This window comes from Pongo pygmaeus, chromosome 2, assembly GCF_028885625.2.
Source record: "Pongo pygmaeus isolate AG05252 chromosome 2, NHGRI_mPonPyg2-v2.0_pri, whole genome shotgun sequence".
NCBI lineage: Eukaryota > Metazoa > Chordata > Mammalia > Primates > Hominidae > Pongo > Pongo pygmaeus.
This window is the reverse complement of record NC_085930.1, coordinates 206,609,046-206,627,585: the sequence shown is the minus strand read 5'-3', so window position 1 is coordinate 206,627,585 and position 18,540 is coordinate 206,609,046. Positions and strand designations below refer to the sequence as shown.

At 42.6% G+C, this 18,540-nt stretch overlaps 1 protein-coding gene and 1 non-coding gene across 2 annotated transcripts in view; both read left to right on the top strand.

Annotated features, from left to right (window-relative positions):
- The window catches only part of UBXN7 (UBX domain protein 7), an 83,129-nt gene extending 73,374 nt beyond the window's left edge, over window positions 1–9,755 (top strand). The window contains exon 11 of the mRNA XM_054480498.1: window positions 583–9,755. Within this exon, the coding sequence (XP_054336473.1) occupies window positions 583–744 (162 nt within the window). The 3' untranslated portion in view covers window positions 745–9,755. The remainder of the gene's footprint in view (window positions 1–582) is intronic.
- Window positions 9,756–15,624: 5,869 nt separating this feature from the next.
- On the top strand, window positions 15,625–15,731 carry LOC129034340 (U6 spliceosomal RNA). The gene has a single exon (XR_008501843.1). It is a non-coding gene; the product is annotated as a U6 spliceosomal RNA (small nuclear RNA).
- The last annotated feature ends 2,809 nt before the right edge of the window (window positions 15,732–18,540 follow it).

Sequence of the window (18,540 nt, the reverse complement as noted above, 5' to 3'; positions counted from 1 at the left end):
CCTGTGAATGAATCCCTTGGGTCAGGCATTGCTGGCCGTTTGCTGTGGCTGGAGATAATTAGGCTGATTCTTGAAGACTGTGTTATCGAAATGCAAAGCAGTGTTGAAGTTTGATGGGAAGCAGAGAGGGAGATGTTGAAGAAACCTGCAAAAGATGGGAATGGTCCAGTTTCTGAGAAGGCAAGAAGAGATTCAGTGCACAGGTGGCAAGATGGGGTGTAGGTAGAATGAAGAACATATCTTCCTTGATAAAAGGAAGAAAGGAAAATGGATAAAATGTTTTAAAATGAGAACAATAATTTAATTTTATAAATAGTGACTGGGTATATTTATTGGGGAGACAAATAATAACTGTGTATTTCAGTATCACTTAATGGCTGTAAGTAATTGGGTTCAGATTTATCTCCCTGTCCACAGGTTTATATTGGCCCTTCCCCAAGGGCAAGCTTTGGTTATATGAAAGAAGAACTTACACTTAATAGCTGATCTAATATGATTAAAAAAAGTTTTATATTTAATTCACTAATATGCTCTTTCCTTTTTTTTCCGTCTAATGGCTTTGTCTTTCTCTTGTTTTTATAGGCTTTGGTGAAGCACGTCCAGTCTAAAGGATACCCAAATGAACGTTTTGAACTTCTCACCAACTTTCCTCGAAGGAAATTATCTCATCTGGACTATGATATTACATTGCAAGAGGCAGGCCTTTGTCCTCAAGAGACTGTCTTTGTACAGGAAAGAAATTAACACCATGGCTTGACCTCTCTCAGCTTACCCCTTTTTTCCCTTTTCCTGTGAGATACCATGTCACTAAGTATGCATTTTGGCTCCTAGGACCACAGAGCCAAAGTTGGGCAAGCAAGTCACCTTCCTTCTCTTATTTCTTGGTCTCTCCTGTAATCAGTCTCTTTCTCCCCCTTTGTTTCTTTCTCCTCTTCTGTTTTCTCTCTCCCCACTCCGTAGCCTTCCTCCTCCCCCTCCCCCCACACTTTTCTTTCTTACCTAATCTGGTGACCAAACTGAAGTGTAAGGATAAGACCTCTCCTAGTACTAGCAGCAGGAATTGTGTGTTCCAGTAAGTGGTCTCTTGCACGGCACTTTTTTGGGATCAAATGTTAACGTTACTCCCCAGACTGTTCGGGCAAAGGAATGGCTAGATTCAGAGTAAGAACAACTCTCCCTTTTTTGTAAGCCCCCATGTTTAGTAGGGAGAAGAAATTCTCTAACATGGGTTTGGTTTTGTTGTGTTCTTCATGTGGAAATATCACTTAACAAAATATCCAGGCTTTTGTTTACGTGGAAAAAGCATCCCGTGTAATGATTGCTCATCATACTTAAAAACCTTTTTCAAAGGATTTTCATGTTCCCAGCTATAAGGACTATTTCCATGACATGTGTTATTGGCGGAATGAGTGTTAAATATGGAGCATATACCGTGGGGTGACTTTCATTGTCCTAGCCTGAGACAGTTTTCTTTATTACTCTGTATTGATCCTGCTAGTCCAAGAATGGACATTAAGTGAACCTGTCGTGGTGACTGGGATAGGAAGGTGCTTGCTATTTTTGCCAGCACAGCATATTAGTTCCTTTGGAGCCCTCCATTGTCTGAGTCTGCAGTGATCTGTAGGAAGGCAGCTGGTCAATAATCATGTAGTACAATGGCTTGGAATTGTAACCACTATGGTTATTGATTGTCCTGTGTTGTTTCAGGCATACTTAGGTATGTCCCTGGGGAAAAAGAAAACCATTCAGCTGAGAGTTGCTAACCATGTTCTTTTGGTTAGAAATAATGGTTCATTTTTTGCCCCTGGTTGGAATAGTCTCTAAAAGGCTCTGGTGACTGAATTGAACACGAGTCCGCATGCTGTTTTCTTTCAAAAGGTATCAAAACGGAAAGCCTCTCTAAGGGGAAGACCTTTAAACTCCATTCAGAAGACAACATTTAGTAAGGAGGATGGCGGAGGTTACTAGTAATTTTCAGATGTCGTGGGTTTTTTCTGCCAACAAAACCCAAAATCAAATTAGAGTTGGTGAAAGCTTTCTTCAGTATTTTTAGAAGAGGCCATCTTGAATCTGTAGAGTACCATTTACACATCAACTTCACCCTACGCTCATTTCGTATTTTGAGCTTAAATGGAGTCCTCTGAAGGGGTAGTTGTGATTCTGGTGGCAAAACTAGAACTTTTAACTTGTAAAATGAAAAATATTAAATGGACCTTTTTGTCAGTTGAGGATTTAGATTGATTCTTTTATCTGAGGAACGTATGTTCCTCAGATGTTGCGTAGAGACCTTTAGATTTTCATCTACTTTAAGATCGCTCTCTTGGCAATTAGGAGATTTGGGAAAAGAAGAAAAAAAGATGCTATGTGTTGCTAGTACACAGTTATAGGATATGGTTTCTAATGGTTGAATTTTGAGGAACTCTCCCTAAAGAATGAGTTGTGTATCTCCTCAAGGAAATCATGGAAAATTCTGTTTATTCTTCAGTGAGTCCTTTTGAATTAATGTTCTTACATTTTTCTCTAAGTCTGTGTAAGTGCTTATGTATAAGTATATAATTGTATAAATATTTATAAATATATTTATATAATTACGGTTTCATTTCTACCTTGAGTGAAAGTTCTCTCTTTAGATTGGTGACTGAGTAATACTTACACTTTGGTGTTTTTCTTAGGCTCTTGAGGCTTAACTAGCAGCTTCTGATTTGAGTGAAAGATGGTTTTCATGTTAATTCCTCAGTTGTATCTCTGAACTTGGATAACATACTTGCCATTTGAAGAATGGAGCTGTATACTATCAAAGGTGCACTGGAGGGTAAAACATTTGTTGGTAGTAGACAAGGTCAGAAATCCAAAAATTCAGGGAGGGCACAGGGTAAGAAGAGGTTTGCTCAGCTTTGTGCTCCGATGGCACCCATCTGTACTCCAGCAAAGTCATAGCTGAAGCCCAAATCGCTCAAACATGTGAAGTCAACCATTTTTCCTATAGGGCTCTGTTTCATTCTCTTTACCTTTAGCTTCTCTTGATAAAACAGTTGGGAGAACTGCCAATATGTTCATCAGTGAGAGGGTGCAGTTCTTTCCGATATGTTCAGCACGTGCATATTCATTTATGAGAAACCAAAGTAACTTCTTCAACTTGGGTTACTGTGGGATGATTAAGTAGATATAAAGTGATTTAAAAGACAGCATGGTACTTTCACCCAGCTTAACATGCAGCTGGGATGTCTACAATACAAGATGTGGTGGGTTTTATTTTATTTTATTTTGAGGCAGGAGTGTAATTATCGTAGGGTTGATATAGAAGCCCATGGGAAGAGTTATAGATTGTACATGAGAAGAGTCCATAAGGAGTATTGCCTTGCTCAAGAATTTAATCCACTGACACTATGCTTCTTCCAGTTTGCCTGACTTCCTTTGCAAGTTTCTTTGCTCCTTAGGGCATAGGTTTTATTGAATAGATTAAATGAGGTCAGTAAGGTTAGTTAAAAATAGTCATTCCTTGTGGGTGTTGGACACAGCTTGAAAGGAGTGTTAAAAAAAAAAAGCTAGGGAGGAAAAGAACAAGAAAGATAGACTTCGAGAGTGGTAAGAGAAAAATACAGGAAGATGGAATGGAAACTACCGGGAAGGCCGGGCACAGTGGCTCACACCTGTAATCCCAATACTTTGGGAGGCCGAGGTGGGCAGATCACCTGAGGTCAGGAGATCGAGACCAGCCTGAGCAACATGGTGAAACCCCGTCTCTACTAAAAATACAAAAATTACCTGGGTGTGGTGGCGTGCACCTGTAGTCCCAGCTACTCAGAGGCTGAGGCAGGGGAATGGCTTGAACCTGGGAGGCAGAGGTTGCAGTGAGCCGAGATCGCGCCATTACACTCCAGCCTGGGCAACAAAGCGACACTCCATCTCAAATTAAAAAAAAAAAAAAAAGAAAACTAGTGGGAAAAAAGTGAGAGGAATACTTTTTGGAAATTGGTATCGGAAGGAACTGGAGAAGAGAAAGAACAGGAAACTTAATACTAACTGGCACGCGCCAGGTACTTTTGTGTACATTTTCCTCTTCGGTCTCCCTAAGAGTCGTACAAAATGTGTATTTTCTTCCCATGTTAAGAAGACAGGTATAGAGAACTTATTCAGGATGTCATAGCTAGTGAGTGGCAAATCAGAATTGGAATCCAGAGTCCATGCTGTGTTCTCCTTCAGCAAGAGAATCAAGCTACCCAGATGATTCTCTTCTTGTTGTTTGGCTTTGTAAAGTGTCACTTAGTTTTGTTCCCATAAATATAGAGGAAGTAGTTGGGTTAAAGTTGTGGGATTTGCACTATGCCTATAAATTTTTACTTATGCCATTATTTTGAGATTATTGCTTTTTTAAAATGATGCACTGGTGAAGATATGAAAGTAAAATTGCCATGTGGCATTATTTGCCAAGAATAAATGAAAAGGGTAAAAAAACAATTTTTTTCTTTTTTTAAACATTTTTCAGAAAAGATACAATTATCTTTTTTAATAGGCGAGCGCCACCACGCCCGGCTAATTTTTGTATTTTTAGTGGAGACAGGGTTTCACCATGTTAGCCAGGATGGTCTCGATCTCTTGATCTCGTGTTCCGCCTGCCTCGGCCTCCTAAAGTGCTGGGATTACAGGTGTGAGCCACCGCGCCCGATCTACAATTCTGTTTTCTGTGTCCTGTCCATACCAGATTATTGAACCCTCTGTGTGTATGTTTTTAAATCTTGTATATAATTCCACTTCCTTGACTAGCTATTGAGTTCTTTATAGGAGTTGGAAATATGTTGAAATCTGAGATCTAATTCCGGGCGAGGTATGGTGGCTCATGCCTGTAATCCCAATATTTTGGGAGGCCGAGGTGGGTGGATCACCTGAGGTTGGGAGTTCGAGATCAGCCTGGCCAACATGGTGAAACCCTGTCTCTACTAAAAAAATACAAACAGTAGCCAGGCGTGGTGGCTCATGTCTGTAATCCCAGCTGCTGGGGAGGCTGAGGCACAAGAATCTCTTGAACCTGGGAGGCGGAGGTTGCAGTGAGCCGAGATCACACCACTGCACTCCATCCTGGGCAATGGAGCGAGACTCTGTCTCAAAAAATAATAAATAAGATATGATTCCTGCCTGTTTTATCCAGTTAGACACACTACACATGAAATAATTGGAGAGCATATAAATGTTTACCTATTAGATCAAGCTTAGAAAAAGGGAAGAATATGTTTTAGTTAGCAAAGTCTTAAACAAGACTGAAAAGTGGCAGGCACTGTAGCTCACATTTTCTTTTGACTCATCTTTTTCTTTAGCTCCACCTTTTGTAACTTCTAGATTTGGGGCATGAAGTTCTGCCCGTAAGGCATAACCAGTACCCAAGTATGAAAGGATTATTGATCCCCGGAGTAAAGATTCCTAGCTCGCGGGGATCTCACTGTTGATCCCCCGGAGTAAAGATTCCTAGCTCACAGGAATCTCACTTGCACACTTAGGGAAAATACCAGAGGGAGCCACTAGCAACTGAAAAATGAAGGAAAGATTTCTCTACCCAGGTACAAATCTAATGCATAGTATAGTATCTATTATATGCAGAAAGGGCACTGGAGGTGTAAGTGTCTCTACCCAGGTACAAATCCAGTGCATAGTATAGTATATGTTATATGCAGAAAGGGCACTGGAGGTGTGAGAGCCCTTTGGGTAACCGCTCTGCTAGTTGTTACCGCCACACTTCTCTTTCTTCTTAATCTCTGGTTTCTCATCTGAAAAATGAGATAATTGGACTAGATTAATAGTTCTCAGCCTTTTCTAGAACAACAAATTAGATTATCTCTGAAGTCCTTTTCCACTCCAAAATTTTATGCTTCCAGTCTCTCCCCTTTATTGCATATTATCCCTAGGCTAATTAAAAGTGTGCTGGTTAATCAGTTTCTTTTCTTTTTTTTTCTGTGTTCAGGTATCATTTGACCAATAACTTGCTCTTAATCTTACTGTGATGACTGAAATCTCCAAAGAGGAGAGTATAATAGTTATAGGTCTAGTAATAATAATCTTTTAAACCATTATTTTTTAAAACTTAATACTGTGTGCCTAATCAGTGCTGAGTATGACTCAAATGTAAATGAGAACCAAATATGACACTAATGCTGGCACTAAATTTTATTTTTACTTGTGTACTTAAAGTATTTTACTGGCCTGTTGGGAAATTGATTTGTATAAGTTGTAAGATTCACACCTGGTTTTGGCAGAAACAACTTTTTAAAGATACAATTAGGCTGACTTTTAAAAATGTTTTTTATCCCACAGAATGTATCTTTATTATGTCATTCTTACCATCTCTCTGCCTTTTTTGACCATCATGTAACTACTCAGTAGTAAATCATGGGGTGCAGGCTGATGAATTAGTAGTCTTTGTAAAACTAAAATGTAATGAGCATAGGAAGAAGCAGCTCTTCTGGTGAACATGGCAGTTTTCCAGTAATACCAGCCTTGATGAATAGGCTAAAGACAGCTGTGTACTATGGACATTCAACTTCACTGGATTGCCTGGCTTAGCGTTTCAGTTATTGTCTTGCCGTGAAACATGGTGTTGCACTGTACACATTTTAGAATAGTGGCAAGAATGTTCTTTAGAACTGCAGATAACCCAACAGAGAATACCATACCAATATATCAGTTTCTCCTGTTACATAGAGATTTGGTATTTCAGTGTTGGTTATTATGGTTTTTGACTCACCTATGTGTCAGTCCTGCTAGAGAGACAGTATAGAATGAATAATTTCTTGATGTCTTTTTAAAAATAGAGATTATGATGGCCTTGCTAGTTTTCCTGTGAAGTGAACTTACATGGCTGGATTATTGAATGTGACAGACCCTTAATTAGAAAATCTTTTAATCCTGCTTTCTATTTTACTTCTCCACCATTTATTTTTAACATTCATTCTCTGAAAATAGTTATGATTTTTAATGTAATTGGCTATGTTTAAGAAATTCCATTTCAAAGTCTTAATACGTAACAATCTTCATTTTTTATAAAATTGAAGGACATTTTTAAGGCAAACTTACTTTTATAGCTCTTTTTCTCTCTAGTTAAGGAGAATTCTCTGGTTTCAAATAGAGAATGGCTAGCTCTGTGATACCGCACCCTCTTTGTGGCCTACCAGTTGCTGTTGTGTTGCTTAAAATTGCAGATATTCTCATAAACATGATGATTCTTGGCACAGGCCTTTCTTTGCCATATTGATTTCAAAATAAAGTTGGGCAGTCCAATTTGAACTACTTTAATAAACATAATTTAGCATTTCTGTAATGAGAAAGTATTTTCAAAAGATAACCAGATTGACTTCTAGGATTAGAGATGGCAAATACCAATGGTAATATTTTTCCCAAGAGCAATCACGTATTAATCTATAAATATGAGAAGTCGCATTATTGTACTTAATTCTTTGGCAACAAACAGCAAGTTTTTATTGTTTAATTGTATTTCCTCTCTAGAGATCACAGTACTCTGGGTATTTTATATCCCTTCTAAAGGTCATTTGGGTTTCCAAATGGGAAGAATAGTCAAGCTAAGCTGGACTAAACCTAAGTAATATTTTATCTCATCAGAAGTAGTTATTAATCTAACTGGGTTAGCATGAGTCATTCATTTTTTAGACATGATAAGTGGGAAACATTTCAAATCATCAGATAAATTCTGACCTGGAATTGAATTCTCCCTTTCTTAAAATCTTTTTAATTTCCTTTTCTCATAGACTCAGTATGGAACTCTTTACTGATAAGAGAGAGATTCTTGATCTGGAACTATTCCCTGCCATTCTGCTTTTTTCTCTCTATCAGGTTAGCTGGTTCCATAGTGCCTGTCACCAGGGTCCATTTCAGGTTGATGACATTAGACCGTTTACACTCAGTTGGATACCTTGCTGTTTGCAGCAACATGATTTTACAGTATGCTTTTCTCAAAGCTTTGCATTCTTAATGGAGATATCAAATGGTGTAATTCCAAATATAAATATGTTTATGACACTAATCATTGCTTTTAACAATAACTTTTTGATAACTTATTGCCCTGTAAGTTAAACCTTACACAGAGTGACTGTTGCCATCAGAAAATCCCCTTTCACCTGCTAGTGAGAGTGAAAGTAGTACGTGGCCTCCACTTTTCAGTTAACGAGTAGCAAGCTTCTAGTAGGGGCTGCTTATCTGACCCATTTGGGGTCTTGGGCCTTGTTACTTTCCTGGGTTTGTCCCTTCAGCTGGAAAGCTGTTGAAAACACTTGCCAGGGAACAGTAAAGCTGTGAGAGAATCTTCTAGTCTTAGATATAGAGAAATCAGTACCAGTTGATGCTAACACGATACTTAGACTTTGAGGGGCTTCCATCCAAGCTTTGGCATGAATCTGTTAGACACAGTTTTCTTTACTCCTCTGATAATCTTTTTTTCCAGAATGGTTTTTTGTTGTTGTTGTTGTTAACAAATTCTAAACATCCAGTGTTATTTTGTTTTGTTTGCCCTTCAGGAAAGTCCTTTTTCGAGTAGGTATTGGTTGTTCCATGGAAACTCCCAGCAGTGTCTGTGTGGGCTCTGTGCATGCTTTGTATGAGTTCAGTTTGAACGATGCATTTGAAATCACCTGGGATGTCCAATTCTGGCATGTTCATTGATTGTGTTTTTAAACATGTTTCATGTCATTTTCCAAACCTCACTTTACATCTTACTCAGAGAAGTTAATCAAGGAATGAAATTTCTAGGGGGATAGGGATGATGAGGGTGGGTTGGGGGCTTGAGTGAAGTCAACTCGGGGTATTTGCTTTAAAGTGTTTTCTAAAGCAGTTCCTAACAGTATTTAGAGATTCCCTGGGATGTTTGTGTGCTCAGCTTATTCTGGACAAAATGTGTGTGGGGGTGGTCTTACTGAGATTTGCATTCTTAATGCAGGACAGGCTCTAAATTTCATCTGTACTCTAAATTTGTGATTGAATCCAAGAAGATAACAGACAGTGCTCCTACTATAATGTTTCTGGCAAGTGCTCCCTAAAATGCACATCAAATTCTGTTTTCTGGGCCTTTTCTCCCATGGTGCTAGGAGATACCGTTGATTTCTGCAGCTCTTCTCAGTGGTGGGAAGAAGTCTTTGGGATTGTTGAGCAAGGGGCAGCTGGACCATCAACTAAATTTTTTTGTTCAAGACACATTAGAGACCCTCCTGTATATCTAGTTAAGTCATAATAAAGGTGCTTGGGAAAGCCTTAAATTTGAAGACACATGGAGGCGGTAGGAAATTAAACTTCTAAGAGGAGAAAAACATGCTATTAGGTAATGCAGAGCTGTAACTGCTGGCTAAGACTCAATGGAACCTCCACTTGCTCTAAAACCAGGAAATCTTAGATAACTGGGTGGGATCTACCTATAGATCTACATAGTCTATAGGTGATAATTTCTAGAAGGAGGATCTTGCTGTCAGTTGGGGATCCTCTGGTTTGGGCTGTACCAAATTGTGAATACTCTTGCTGTGTTGTACCCAGTTGCTTTATATTAATACTGCAACTTGAAATGGGGAGGGTGGGGGGGACAACGGGGTGGGGGAGGGAGTGGGACGATAAGTCTTTTGAAGACATCAGCTCACTGTGCTGAGAGAGGGACCAAACTCAAGGAAACCTCTGATCTATACATTCAACTGCTGCATTTTTTTATAAATACATGTAAATGTCCTGTTGTAATATTTGATCTTGGAAATAAAAACAAAAACTTTTCAGTATTAGTTTTTTTGTGTTGCTGTTTTTGCAAGATAAGACTCTGGATATTATTTTAAGTAATACAGTTTAGATTCCAAAAGCTTGCCCCCTCACGTTCTCATGTAGGTCAGTTACAATTGATTGACAAAGGTTACTTTGTAGTCCCATTGTCACGTGTAACGTTTGCTAGCCTTTTTTCTGCTCTTCGTGATATGTCATACATTTCTGGTAAACGCTTGTAAATATTAGTCCAGTTGTTACAGAAACATTGGGTAAGCTAGGCTTGTTAGGTAAGTATGATTCTGTGTTTGACATACTTGGGCGAATATTCAAGTGTCTCATCTTTCAGACCAGCAGTAATTACTAATGGTGAATTAAGGACTTAGCTTAAGTGAAGGAAAGATAATTACTAAATTAATGGGCAAAAAGCAGATACGATTATATGGTATGATAGAAACTGGTATTGCTGCTGGATGCAGTGGCTCATGCATGTAATCCCAGCCCTTTGGGAGGCTGAGACGGGTGGATCACCTGAGGTCAGGAGTTCGAGACCAGCCTGGCCAACATGGCCGTCTCTACTAAAAATACAAATATTAGCTGGGTGTGGTGGTGGCCGCCTGTAATCCCAGCTACTTGGGAGGCTGAGACAGGAGAATCACTTGAACCCAGGAGGCAGAGGTTTCAGTGAGCCAAGATCATGCCACTGCAGTCCAGCCTGGGCGACAAGAGCGAAACTCTGTCTCAAAAAAAAAAAAAAAAAAAAAGCGGGGCGTGGTGGTGGTGCCTATAATCCCATCTACTCGGGAGGCAGGAGACTTGCTTGAACCTGGGAAGTGGAGGTTGCAGTGAGCCGAGATAGCATCCAGCCTGGGTGACAGAGTGACTCCATCTCAAAAAAAAAAAAAAAAAGGGATTGCTGCTTAGCTCACAGTTCTACAGTGATGGGTTTGTGCCCCCCCTTTTCTTGTGGAACCATTTCTCATCCCCATGCTGCAGCCTCATGTGCCAAATAATAGGAATGTATGTGATGGGGAGCAAAACAGATACAGCCTCTGCCCTCAAGGAACTTATTTTCTAGTTGGGAACACAGACGATAAACATACATGGAAAAACAGATTTGATTCTAATAGAATGAAAAAAAAAATAGAAAAGGAGCCAGTAGAGAATTCTTTATTTTTTTAATTTTGAGACGGAGTCTTGCTCTGTCACCCAGGCTGGAGTGCAGTGGTTTGATCCCAGCTCACTGGAAGCTCCGCCTCCCAGGTTCAAGCAATTCTCCTGACTCAGCCTCCCGAGTAGCTGGGACTACAGGTGCCCGCCACCACGCCCAGCTAATTTTTGTGTCTTTAGTAGAGACGGGGTTTCTGGTCTCGAACTCCTTACCTCAAGTGATTCACCTGCCTCGGCCTCCCAAAGTGCTGGGATTACAGGTGTGAGCCACTGCGCCCGGCTTGGTGTTCTTCTCACTGCCCGCAGCTCCTTGATTGGGTCTTTATGGTGGTGATCCCCAGGACCTGGCCCTCTGATTCTCCCTCCGTGATCTCATTCTGATAGTACGAACTGCCATGTATAATGCCAATGATTTCTCAGATCTGCAACTCCAGCCTGTCTCTCCTCCAAGCTTCAGACTCACATGTCCGACTTCTTACACTACGCCTACAGTTGTAAGTATCCCACTTAACATCTAAAATGACGCCTCCCCACCCAGACCTGCAGTGACACCACTATGTACGAACCTGCCAGAAACTTAAGTCATTTTATTTTGCTTATTCCCCCATCTCCAATCCAACAGCAAGTCCTTTAACTTCTGATTCCAAAATGCATAAAATATAACCCTCCTTTTCAGTCTATTGCCATTACTCTGGTCCAAGTGACCTGCTTTTAATCTTGGCCACTGCAGTAGTCTCTGCCCTTACTCTCTTCCTACCCATTCTCCGCATACTGGCTTCTGCCACTCAGAATGTCCAAGCTCCTTGCTTCATGCCACCCCCTTTGCCCCCTGCCTGCCAGCTCACTGGCCTTCTCTCAAACCCCAACATCAAACACCTTCCTGCTCCATAGCCGAGGCGTTTCTTCTGCTTGAGTTCTCCTCGTCTTAGCATGGATCGCTTTCTTTTATCTTTTAGGTCTCAGCCTAAAAGTAAATTCCCCAACATTCTATTTAAAGGAGAATTCTCAGCCGGGCGCAGTGGCTCACGCCTGTAATCCCAACACTTTGGGAGGCCAAGGTGGGCAGATCACTTGAGCTCAGGAGTTCTAGACCAGCCCGGCCAACATGGTGAAACCCCGTCTCTACTAAAAACACAAAAATTAGCTGGGTGTGGTGGCGGGTGTCTGTAATTCCAGCTACTCGGGAGGCTGAGGCAGGAGAATTGCTTGAACCCGGGAGGTGGAGCTTGCAGTGAGCTGAGATCGCACCACTGCACTCCACATGCCAGCCTGAGGGACAAGAGCAAAACTCTGTCTCAAAAAAAAAAAAAAAAAAAAAACACCAGAGTGGGGTGTCAAGGGAGCCAAGAGTAAGAATGTTCAAGAAGGATCCTGTGGCCAGCTATGTCTAGAGTCAAGTCAAGAGGACAGTGTAGCGATCATCAGAGACGCGAAACCACTGCAGACCAAGGACAGTGTCAGTGCAATGTTGGAGGCAGAAATCTAGTTTGGGGGGGGTAGACGTTTACGATATTTATATACTAATGAGAAAACCCTAACTTCCTCTTCAGTGGTCTGGTATAAAAGGCAGCTCTTTCAACATATCTTCTCCTTTTTCCTCTCTCCAATTAAGGGAATGTGCTCTCGTCAGCTTTCAGTTGAGTTTGGAGCCCACCCACAGGAGGCTGATTAGTCCTATCGCTCTTACCCGGGGAACACTAGAAAACAGCTGGCCTGGTTGTCTAGCTGTATCATCTTCTCTCTTTTTCTTCTGCCAGTGAATTCTATTTTATCAACTTCCTCTATTTCTTGCTCAAATCCCACCTCCAGATCCCACCATATACCCCAGAATGGAACATCTGTCTAGCCTGTTCTCCCAAGTCTCTTTTTTTTTTTTTTTTTTTTGAGACGGAGTCTCACTCTGTCGCCCAGGCTGGAGTGCAGTGGCGCGATCTCGGCTCACTACAAGCTCCACCTCCCGGGTTCAAGTGATTCTCCTGCCTCAGCCTCCCCAGTAGCTGCGACTACAGGCGCCCACCACCACGCCCGGCTAATTCTTTGTATTTTTAGTAGAGACGGGGTTTCACCGTGTTAGCCAGGATGGTCTCGATCTCCTGACCTCGTGATCCGCCTGCCTCGGCCTCCCCAAGTGCTGGGATTACAGGCGTGAGCCACCGTGCCAGGACTTTTTTTTTTTTTTTTTTAAAGAGAGTCTCGCTCTGTTGCCGAGACTGGAGTGCGGTGGCGCGATCTCGGCTCACTGCAACCTCCGCCTCTCGTACTGCCACCTCCCCAGCCTCCCCACTAGCTGGGACTACAGGTGTGCACACCAGGCCCAGTTAATTTTTGTATCTTTAGAAAAGACGGTTTCACCATATTGGTCATGCTGGTCTCAAATTCCTGGCTTTGAAACCGGCTTTGCAAAATGATGACTGAGACAGTGAAAGATACAACTTAACCGACTCCATCTTGCGTCTAACCTCCAAGCTGTTCATTCCTGGGCGTAGGCTGAACTAACTTGGGGAGAAACTTTGTTTATAATTTATAGTTTAAGCAAAGACAGTAACAGCCCTTTCCCAAAGCAGACCTCCTTCTTGCCTGGGGACTAGACTAACATTAGCCACAGGATTAGAAATTATGGTTTAGGAGCCATGCAGCTGGAGGCTACAAGATTTTGACCTTCCGTACACTGCTCCTAAGATCAGCGCTTGGGATATTTTGTAGACTCCGCACTTGATGGATCAGCTGGCACCACTCGGATCGATAAACTGGCTGGTCTGATCTTGTGGCCCCGACCCAGGAACTGACTCAGCGCAAGAAGACAGCTCCGAGTCCCTGTGATTTCAGCCCTGACCAATCAGCACTCCCGGCTCACTGGCTCCCCACACCCACCAAGTTCTCCTTAAAAACTCTGCTCCCCCAATGCTGGGAGAGACTGACTTGAGTAATAATAAAACTCCAGTCTCCCACACAGCCAGCTCTGCGTGAATTACTCTTTCTCTACTGCAGTTCCCCTGTCATGATGAATCGGCTCTGTCTAGGCAGCCGGCAAGTGAACCCCTTGGGCGGTGAGAGTGATCCACCGGCCTCTGCCTCCCGAAGTGCTGGGATTACAGGTGCGGGTCACCGGCACCTGGCCGTCTCCCAAATCTTTCAGCCTCAGGAAGCCTTTTGTGGCATGACTGATTTTCTCAGCCCAGGCCCTGTTTGTCTTTTATGTCCTCAGACTCCCATTTGCTCCTCCCTAGGAGTATCACCGACAAAGTAACAGCAGGTAGCTGCATCTCCAGCAGAGCCACAATCCACGATTATTAACACGTCTGCAAAAAGGTGATGCTTTAGTTCTTTCATGGCAGCGACCATGCCTCTGTTGCCCTAGGAGGCTCACCACAGAGAAATGAAGAAATAGTCCTAACGCTAGCCTTAGTAGACCTGTTTATCTCAAGTACATGATTTCTTAAAGAAGTGTCTCGTTCAGCCGGGCGCGGTGGCTCACGCCTGTAATCCCAGCACTTTGGGAGGCCGAGGCGGGTGGATCGCCTGAGGTCAGGAGTTCGAGACCAGCCTGACCAACATGGAGAAACCCTGTCTCTACTAAAAATCCAAAATTAGCCAGTCATGGTGGCACGTGCCTGTAATCCCAGCTGCTCCAAAGGCTGAGGGAGGAGAATGGTGTGAACCCGGGAGGCGGAGCTTGCAGTGAGCCGAGATCGCGCCACTGCACTCCAGCCTGGGCGACAGAGCGAGACTCCGTGTCAAAAAAAAAAAAAAAAAAAGTGTCTTGTTCATAAGATAATCATTGAATTAATCATCACAAGTTTACCCTAAGGAGCAAAAACCCACAGCTGCCATCACCAGCCCCACACTAAGTTTGACACTTTAAGGGATTAAAAACAAATTCCAGCACTTTCCTTTGTCCCACAAGCAACATTTTAATGACATCTACATAAGCCATTGGGTTGGACACGGAGATACCATCTAAAAATCTGAGTGCTAGGCCAGGCGCGGTGGCTCACGCCTGTAATCCTAGCACTTTGGGAGGCCGAGGTAGGCAGAACACAAGGTCAGGAGTTCGAGAGCAGCCTGACCAACATAGTGAAACCCTGTCTCTACTAAAAATTTAAAAATTAAAAAATTAAATTAGATGGGTGTGGCAGTGTGCCTGTAATCCCAGCTACTGGGGAGGCTGAGGCAGGAGAATCGAGTGAACCCAGGAGGCAGAGGTTTCAGTGAGCCAAGACTGTGCCATTGCACTCCAGCTCGGGTGACAGTACAAGACTCCGTATCAAGAGAAAAAAAAACAAATCTGAGTGATATACAGCAATCGGCCATTCAGTTATTCTGATTGCCTAAATATGAGATGTTCTAACAGACACTGCATGTGAAATCTCTTTTGCTGGCCAGGTGCAGTGGCTCACGCCTGTAATCCCAGCACTTTGGGAGGCCGAGGCGGGTGGATCACTTGAGGTCAGGAGTTCAAGACCAGCCTGGCCAACATGGCAAAACCCTGTCTCTACTAAAAATACAAAAATTAGCCAGGCATGGTGGTGGGCACCTGTAATCCCAGCTACTCAGGAGGCTGAGGCAGGAGAATTGCTTAGAACCTGGGAGGTGGAGGTTGCAGTGAGCCAAGATTGCACCACCGCACTCCAGCCTGGGCAACAGAGCAAGATTCCGTCTCAAAAAAAAAAAAGAAATTCTTATATAGAAAGCAGCTCATAAACAGTTTAGAAGACTTAAACTGTGCTTGCTTTGGCAACACATATACTAAAATTGGGACCATACAGATAAGTTTAACGTGGTTCCTGTGCAAGGATGACACGAAAATTAATGAAGTGTTCCAATTTTATTTTAAAAAATTGAACTGTGATAGCCAGAGTCATAACGATAGCGTCTTATGTATGTGCATCAGGGGTTTCCTCAGTAATTGTTTGTTTTCGTCATTGGAAGTAAAATCTCCGTGCAGAGACTGTGTTGCACGAATTATGCATTGCATGAATTAATTCATTCATCAAGTCATTCTTGAGCTTCTACCATGTTTCAAGCTCTGTGTGAGGCTCAGAATATACAGAGCAGCATAAGAGTTAGTCCCTGCCTGCAAGGACCTCACAGCTGTGGAGTAAGAAGTGAGTCACACTCCAGTGGGAAGTGGGCAAAGATTTCCTAAACAGACACAAAAATATTGACCGTAAAAGAAGATAGATAAATGGAGCTTAAAATCAGTACTTTCCCTTCATGAAAAGACGTAAGTAAGGCCGGGCGCGGTGGCTCATGCCTGTAATCCCAGCACTTTGGGAAGCCGAGGCAGGTGGATCACGAGGTCAGGAAATTGAGACCATCCTGGCCAACATGGTGAAACTCCGTCTCTACGAAAAATACAAAAATTAGCTGGGCATGGCAGCTCATGCCTGTAATCCCAGCTACTCGGGAGATGGCGGTTGCAGTGAGCCAAGATCGTCATGGCACTGCACTCTAGCCTGGCAACAGAGCTAGAATCTGTCTCAAAAAATAAAATAAAATAAAATAAGACATAATACAGAGAGTAAAAATTCAAACCACAAACTGGGGGAAAACATTCACAATAAATTTACCTGATAAAGGTCTCATACCTGGAATTATAATGATCCAGAAAACAGTAAGAAAAAAAGATAACGCATAACAAATGGGCAAAAACCATGGACGGGAACTTCTCAAAGAGGATCTTCGAAAGGCTAATACGTATATGAAAAGGTGCTTACTCATCAAGGAGATGCAAATTCAAACACAAGGAGATTACACTAAACACCTACCACAATGCCTAAAATTAAAAATGTTTGTGAGAATGTGTAGAAACTGGAACTGTCACACACTGCTAGTGGGTGTGTAAATTAGTAGGAGTACTTTGGGAATCTGTTTGGCAATATCTGCCAAAATTAAATATTCACCTGCCCTATGATAGCAATCCTACTCCTAAGAATATTCCCTGGAAAAATTAGTACATAGTTCCTTCAAAAGACATGCAGAAGAATATTCATAGCAGCATTATTTATAACAAGCAAAAGTTGAAAATATAAATGTCCATTAAGAGTAGAAAAAGTTGTAATATCCAATGTAATAATACTCAGCAATAAAAGAAGAATAAATTACATGATGGATGAATCTTACATATAGAATATTGAGTGAAGAAAGCCACACACAAAAGCCATGCTGGGCTGGGCGCGGTGGCGCACGCCTGTAATCCAGCACTTTGGGAGGCTGAGGCAGAAGGATCACTTGAGCCTAGGAGTTCGAGACCAGACTGAGCTACATGGCGAGGCCCCATCTCTACACGAAACAAAAAAATCAGCGTTTGCCTGTGGTCCCAGCTACTCAGGAGGCTGAAGTGTGAGGATCACTTGAGCCTGTGAAGGCAAAAGGCTGCAGTGAGCCATGATTGTGCCACTGCACTCCCGCCTGGATGACACAGCAAAACCCTTTTTTTTTTTTTAAAAAAAAAAAAAAAAAAACAAAACTGTTTAATTCCGTTTATGTGAAATTCAAGAACTAAAACCTAATCAATTATTAGAAGAGCCAAAATGAAAGTTAACACTGGGGACAAGGGATACGAATGACAGGAGACACAATGAAACCTCTGGGGATTTGGAATGTCCTGTATCTTGATTTCTGTGCTGGTTCACCAGGGTACACATGTAAAAATTCATCAGATTTTATCATTAAGATTTGTGCACTTTAGGCTGGGCACGCTGGCTCACACCTGTAATCCCAGCACTTTGGGAGGCCGAGGCGGGTGGATCGCCTGAGGTCAGGAGTTCGAGACCAGCCTGACCAACATGGAGAAACCCTGTCTCTACTAAAAATACAAAATTAGCCAGGCATGGTGGCGCGTGCCTGTAATCCCAGCTACTCGGGAGGCTGAGGCAGGAGAATTGCTTGAACCCGGGAGGCAGAGGTTGCAGTAAGCTGAGATTGTGACACTGCACTCCAGCCTGGGAACAAGAGTGAAACTGTCTCAAAAAAAAGGAAAAGATTTGTGCACTTTACTGTATATAATATCTAGATGTTTAAAATGCAATGGGAGCATAGAGAAAGAAGTACCTAACTTGGAGTAAAGAAATCCTGGCAGACTTCACTGGGAATGTTTGAACTGAATCTTGAATAGGAGCTCGTCCATAGAGGGTCATGGATCTCCCAGGCAGAGAGCACCACAAAATCCTCAGCAATTTGGTGAGAGTATGGTACAAGATGATGGTGGCCTGGGGCTTGAACAAAACAGGAGGCTGAGTGCGGTGGCTCACACCTGTAATCTCAGCACTTTGGGAGGCTGAGGCGAACACCTGAGGTCAGGAGTTCAAGACCAGCCTGGCCAAAATGGCAAAACCCCGTCTCTATTAAAAATACAAAGATTAGCCGGGCGTGGTGGCAGGTGCCTGTAATCCCAGCTACTCAGGAGGCTGAGGTGGGAGGATTGCTTGAGTGTGGGAGGCGGAGGTTGCAGTGAGCCGAGATCACGCCACTGCACTCCAGCCTGGGTGACAGAGTGAGACCCTGTCTCAAAAAAAAAAAAAAAAAGTTAGAGGTCTAGTACAGGAACCATGCAACACATCGAGTCAGCCAACGGCAAGGTAAGGAGAGTGATGAGGAAAAAGGGGTGGCTGCCCTGCTCGGTGCTGTTCTGCCAAA